Source organism: Malania oleifera, chromosome 4 (genome assembly GCF_029873635.1).
Source record: "Malania oleifera isolate guangnan ecotype guangnan chromosome 4, ASM2987363v1, whole genome shotgun sequence".
Lineage (NCBI taxonomy): Eukaryota > Viridiplantae > Streptophyta > Magnoliopsida > Santalales > Ximeniaceae > Malania > Malania oleifera.
Genome location: NC_080420.1, coordinates 110,584,207 through 110,591,194, shown reverse-complemented (window position 1 = coordinate 110,591,194; position 6,988 = coordinate 110,584,207). Strand labels below are relative to the sequence as shown.

The following is a 6,988-nucleotide window of genomic DNA, read 5'->3' as shown; positions in this document are numbered from 1 at the left end:
TTTATCATGTAAAATCACATTGTCTATATTTAAGAGAGGATATATTTGAATCTCTGTGTATCTGGACAAAATATAATAAAAATTATATTAATTTTTATTTAAATTTAAAAGCTAAAATTCATATTCCTGAACACATTGATTTGATAAATAAAAAAAAAAACTTAATTAATCTACAATTAACCAAATGTCTCAAAACTCGTGCCAAGTTTGAAGTTCAATATTTATCAAATGGATATCTTAAAAGCATACAAGGGAATAGTATTAAATTAAATATTGACAATGCACTAAATCACTATACCAAAAGAGAGAAAAAGGAGAAAATTTTATATTAAATATTTCATCTGACACTAAAAAATAAAAAATAAAAGAGAAATGGGGAAGACTTTTTCTTCGTATCAGTTTTCAAAATATACTCCGTCATGTAATTGAAATATGACATATGTCTTAAAGGCCTACACAGAGCTATACTCCTTATTTTAATTATAGTATTTTCTAAATGAGGGATGGAAAAGCAAAAAGTAATGATAAATCATAATTCTCGATCGGACAAGATAAGTTGCCGCGCACTAAAAGATTTGACAACTATCGACATTAACTTTTAGAAAATTGAACACACTCCATTTATAATTTAATCTACTTCATTTTCTCTTACTAAAATTATATTTAAAATATATTCAAAAATTTTATTTACTCCTTTTGAATTGACAATTTTACAAACAAACAAAAAAAGTATGATAAAATGCCTTTTATTGTATATTCTCTCCATCTTAAATTTTGAATTTTATAAAATGCAAAAAAAAATTAAATAATTAAAAATTAATGGCATGTTAAATGAACTTTTTGTTCAGTACTTAGTTTTTTTTTTTTGTATATATTATTTCTTTCTCACTTTTCTTAATTATTAAATGAGAAAAAATAAATTTTTTTTCTTTTTTCTTTCCTTCCATAGATGTTTTCTGAGTTCCAAATTGAAACTCCAATTATTATAATTCATTCTTCACAAGTAATTTATTTTTTTCCTTAAAAATCGCATATGGAATGTGAATTAAAAATTCTTTATACTTTACTTCACAAATCATATCTTTAGAAGTATCGAAATTTTATAAAATTTATTGTCCATAAAATATCCTTATATTTTTTCTTTTTTGGGTAGTGAATAATTTTATGAGAATGAGTCTTATTAATTTACGAGTACAAGAATCACATCCCTATTTTTTTTCTCAAAGTTGACCTTAACAAATTAACAAAAACGTGTGATAGTTACAATCTAATACTCGTCGTCATAATAACTACTAATGTTAGTGTCCTCGAAACCCTAAATTTATTGTTCCTCAAAAGAGAATTAATGATGACTTAAAGAAATAATGGGAGGAAAATAAAGATTAAAAATGTCTCATTACTTTTTAAATTAATAATGAAAATATTTAGGATTTATTTAATTTTGAAAAGTAATTTTTATTTTTTATCAATATATATATATATATATATATATGTAACTCATGGATACAAAATAGTTATGTAATTTGTTTTTATTTATTTTTATAACATCAAAAAAATTTAATATTTTTATTTTTTAATGTTTTATAACTTAATTAAATTTATTTTTCTATATATGTAACTTTGACTTGCTATCATAACGTGAATTCTAATTAATTATAGGACAAAATATGATTTAATAAATTTTTGGATTTAAAATTTTAATTTATTGAAATATTTTAATTAGTTGCCAGTTATTTTTAGGTATCCTCACTACTTATCTACATTTATGTAAAGATATTTATTTATATATAAAAATGAAATATATATATTTTTTATGTGTATATGAAATTTATGCTTCTCCATATGTGCGAATAATTTAATAATTTGATCTCATCTCTTATTTCATAATAATAATTTCCTGCACAACTCCCAAAAGGAAGAAAACGCAACCATTTGAATTCTCTCTCTCTCTCTCTCTCTCTCTCTCTCAACTCCACACCGACCGTCTCTGCTCCCATTTTTATATCACCACATCTAACATATCCACCGTAAAAACCCTAACAAAACCCTAAACCTCAAATCTCTTACCCTCAAAGAATGGCCAAAAAGAAAGTGACCCACAACGCAAACCACAAAGACCAGCCTACCCAACAACCTCAACAACAAACCCAACAATCCAAACCCATGGAAGACCCTTCTGAGAAGCTTGCCAACTTAAAGTCCCTCAACTCGATGCTCCTCAGGGAGACATTTGAGCGCCGGCAACTGGTTGATACTCTTCAAGAAAGCAACAGGAATCTTGAATCAGAGCTGGCTCGGTCTGCGATGGAGAGGGAACGGTTGATTGCCGATATGGCTTGGGCGAGTGAGGAGTGTGTGGAGTTGGAGGTGGAGAGGGACTTGGTGGGTGTGTTTTTGGCTTCGCAGATTAATGGGTTTAGGGAGGGTTTTGATGGGTTTGTGAAGAATCATGTGGACGAGGTTGGGAGGCTAAGGGAGGAGAGAGATGGGTTAGTGAGAAAAGAAGGGCAAAGAGAGAAGAGAATGAGTGATTTGCAGAGAGAAGTGAGGGAGCTATGTAGAGAGAGGGAAGAAATTGAGAGGGTGAAGAAAGAAGGCGACGTTGAGAATCGGTTGCTAAAGAAGAGGGTTGATGAACTTATGGGCGATCTTGAAAGTGAGAGGAATGTGTTGAGAAGTGTGAGTTTAGAGAAGGATTCTGCGAAGCATTTTCTTGATGTGCATATTGAAGAGGCAAATGGTTTGAGATTGAAACTGCTTGAAAGGCACAAAAGTGAGACGAAGATTCGCCAGGAGCTTCTTGACCTCAAAAGGAAATTTGAAAGACTGACTGAGGAAAAAGAAGGCAAGGAGAGGATTATTAAATCATTAGGCAGCGATAAAAGTTCAGTTGAGAAGAGCTTGGCAGAGTCACTGCAGGTGATTGAGGGTTTGAAGGTGGAAATTCAGGAAATTGTTCGGGACAAGAAGCGGATTGAGGAGGTGAGAGACAAGCTAGAAATGAGGATGAGTGAGTTGCGGAAAGAACTGGGTCAACGTAATGAGGTTATAGCCCTTTTACGAAAGGAGGAATTTGGACTGGGTGAAAAAATTTTAGCTTTGGAGAAGTGCAGTGCTGAAGCAACGGAGAGGGAAAAGTTGTTGGAGAAGAAGATTAATGTCTTGGTGGAAGAAAATGAGGGCAAGCAAAGAAACATTTGGGCATTGATGGAGGAAAAAGAATTGATTATGAGGCATTTGGAGGAATCTTTGAATCAGTTAAAGAATCAGAAGCTGAGGTTGGAGGTGATTGTGCAAGAAAAGAGTGAGATCAAGGAGGTGAAAAGTCAGCTGGAGGGTAACAATATTGAACTGCTGAGAAAGCTAGATGATCTGAAAAATACTGTATCGGTCTTGCAAGATTTACATACAGATCGAGAAAATTTAATCAGCCGACTCAGCAAAGAAGTTGAATGTTTTAAAAATGCTGCTGATCAAGTGGTGCTCGAGAAAGATGATGCTCTGAAGAGTTTAGATGAAGAGAAAAGGAATGGGATGGTTCTGAATTCCCAAGTTTTAGAATTGAAGAAGCATATTGAAGAAACACTCAAGAAGCTACAGCAGATGAAAGACAGACACGGTAAAGAAAAGAAAAAGTTGGAAGGCTGCAATGAGAAGTTGATTAAGGAAAAGAATGGAGTAGAGAAAAACCTTGTTGAGGCACGAAAACAAATTGATGATATGAGGATCAAAATGGAATCTGCGGGCATTAATGCTGAACGATCCTTAACCATGTTGAAGAACACAGCAGCAGTTTTGTGCCAGACTAAAGATGAGGAGGATGGAAAGAAAGTCAGCTTTGTTGATGAAAAGAAGATTGAAGAAGAAATCCAACCATATTTAGCAGAGTTGGAAGCAATTAAGAAAGTTTTCAAGAACAGAGTGGCTAAAGCAGAGGAGATGAAGCGACAACTCAAGCTTCTGCAGAACTCTGAGGCAAATGCACGCAAGCAGAAGAATTTCTGGACTTTATTGTCATCTGTAACTACAATTTTTGCTGCAGCATCTGTTGCATATGTCGTTAAAGGAAGCTAATTAATGCGTTTTTAGATCATTTGTGGGTTCTTAGACTTGTATTGTCTGATTATCTAGTCTCTTACCTGCAAAAGAAGTGTACTGTTTGAATTGCTTTTTTAGCTCTAGCCGATGGAAGCATATAGTGTCACAACTTACTGTATGTTTCTGACTGCTTTTTTATTTCAAAGAATGGGCATTATATTTCAGTCTTTGCTAACTTTACATCTCACTCTCTCTGTTTTAGTTTGTTATGTTTATAATCTGTTCTGTGATCTTCCCTGAAGGAATGCCAATTGGAATTTCTGAACCGGAATGTTCTGGCAGGAAGATGCACTTGTGCCACAAGTTCGCAGATTGTCCACTGAAACTATGCACCCAACCCCGGAAACCAGAAGTTTATATGCTTTGCTTATTCAGAAAAATAGTCTTCCAAATGTCATGTTCTTCAGCATTTGAGCCTTTGGAGTACTGTCTACTTCCTTTTGAGTTCTTGGTGTTTGAATAAGAATTCAAGGAGAAAAGTTGTTAGTTAACCAACTGTTTAATAGATATCTTGAATCCAGGCCCACAGACCCTGATAATTGATAAATGCTGTCAGCAGGAAGAATTTTCTTTCTTCACTGTTGAGAAAAACTACTTTGTTTTCTTCTTCTCGGCCCTTGCGGTGCATAATTGAACTCATTGTGCTCTTTACTTCATGAATTTTCCTTCTTTAATTACAGACCACATATGTATTTGGTCACTTGAATAGCACTGACGGTTGGCTTCAAGCTCCAGAATTTGACTCTTTAAGACATTGCTAAAGTTTGATTGGCTTGACACTATTTTGCTTTTATATGTGTGTTTGTTATTTATTTGTTTGGATTCAAATATTTTGTATATGAGAAAACAGTGTTTTGGGGAATCACACATTGCCCTTCATTGCAGCAAGTCTGAAGGTCAACATGAAAGAGTTCTAAATAACCATTTAAATAAAAGCCACTAAACGCGGAGGGGCCTGGAATTTGTCCGAGTAATTTTTTACCTTGTCATCAGCTGTGGAAAATTTTCTATCTTTAGAACCATTTCTTTCATTTGGACCACCACAAAAACAATGAAATGAAGAGGACATAGGTCTAGGTTTTTCAAAACTATAATCCTAGTACATGATGAATTATATGAATAGGTCCATTGAGCCTAAGTTGTATGATAGGGATTCCTATTTGAAATATTGTCTGGCCACAAAAATACAAAAGCAAGTTGAAAATTTCGTTGGGATCTTGGGAACTTTGTTGGAAAATTGGGGATAGAAGTAAGGATACGGAAAATGGTAGACAAGAAAATTGATAAGAAGTTTGGCGTGTGAAGAAATTGGATAAAGGGAAGAAAGTTTAGAGAGAATTGATAGATCCATGCATTGTTGAAGAACCTATAGAGGGGGCTTAGGTTCATGAGAGTGCAACGACATCACAAATTTTGCCAATGGTTGAGACAGTTTTGCAACGTGAGATGGAAGAGGGGGAGTTTGTTCCTGAAGATCCGTGACCTGAAGTGGAGACTTTGCAGCGGAATATAAATAGTATGAGATTGTGCAGAGGGAGGAGAGTGTTGAACCAGTCTTGGGTGCTCCTGACTCTGATATTTTGATAGTGGAAGATGGCATAGTAGTGCGTGATCAGTTGATGACGTCTAGTAATATGGTTACAGAAATTTTGGAACAAGAGTGTACCTTCATGGCCAGGTGTGTCCCACATAATTGTGAATCGGATAGGGAGGTGGAGACAAATACTTTAGAGAAACTCCCATTGGAAAAAGGCTTTTGTTCGGATGATGATTTACATGTTCCGATTGTTAAGTTGAAGGATATTAATGGGCAAAGTGAGAAGAAGTCTCAACGGGTTATTACCCGTCTAAAGAAACTTGATTTATGATTAATACAATTTAAGTGTGGAACGTGCGGGGTTTAGGCACGTCAAAAAATCGTTTACATAAGTTAATGAAGAATTTTTCGCCTTCTATTTTGGTTCTTTCAGAGCCATTTTCTGATGAAAGTCTGATGTCACAATGGGCTAATTTTCTAAATTTTTTGAATTTTTGTGCGAATGCTTCAGTGGGGGGTAAAATTTGGATGTTTTGGAAAGAGGAAGTGCACTTTGAGTTACAACATATGTCTGATCAAGTTATTTCAGGTATTTTCAGTTATGTGGATCAGGTTTTCTTGGCTTCATTTGTTTATGTTAAATGTCGTCAAACAGATTGTCGGGAACTTTAGAATGATTTGGAGTTTGTAAAGAGGGATGGTTTCCCTTGGTTAGTGGCGAGATATTTTAATATCATCCGTTCAGATTCGGAACGTATTGGTGGTCATATGAGGCCGTTATCGGCTATGAAGGAATTTAATACTTGCTTGGACAACTGTGGTTTATGGATTTGGTTGGTACTGGCAACAACATGTCTTGGTGTAATGGTAACAGTGGTAATTCTTGGAGTTGGGCAAAACTGAATAGGGTGCTATAAAATTCGAATCTTCTCCAAGTTTTGCCAAATATTTATTTTGAGTATGGAAAGAGGAGGACTTTAGATCATAACCTATTGATTATTCGATTTCATAGAAATCTGCATCGGTATGGTCCTTCTCCCTTTAGGTATCAGAATATGTGGAGCACGCACCAGTTTTTTAAGTCTTGCGTGGAGGAAGCCTCGAGGGAGGAGTCTCATGGTTCGAGTTTAGTTAGACTTGCTGATAAATTGAAACATACGAAAGTTGCAATTCGAAACTGAAACAAACATGTTTTTGGACATGTACAGCAAAACATTAAAAAATTGGAGGAAAGTATGGAGGCTCTAGAGGCTCAGCTTCAAGAAGGGTATTCGTCAGAAATGGAGGAAGATTTTTTCCTTACTAAACTCGAGTTGGAAGGATGGGAAAAAAGGGAGGAGATTCGTATTTCTC

At 34.8% G+C, this 6,988-nt stretch overlaps 1 protein-coding gene across 1 annotated transcript; it reads left to right on the top strand.

Moving 5' to 3' along the window:
* The first annotated feature begins 1,905 nt into the window (after positions 1 to 1,905).
* On the top strand, positions 1,906 to 4,278 carry LOC131152917 (uncharacterized). The gene has a single exon (XM_058104871.1). The coding sequence runs from the start codon at positions 2,077 to 2,079 to the stop codon at positions 4,072 to 4,074; it is 1,998 nt and encodes a 665-aa protein (XP_057960854.1). The 5' UTR covers positions 1,906 to 2,076; the 3' UTR covers positions 4,075 to 4,278.
* The last annotated feature ends 2,710 nt before the right edge of the window (positions 4,279 to 6,988 follow it).

Coding starts and splice junctions, on each gene's coding strand:
- LOC131152917 (XM_058104871.1), top strand. CDS start 2,077: ATGGCCAAAAAGAAAGTGACCCACAACGCAAACCACAAAGACCAGCCT.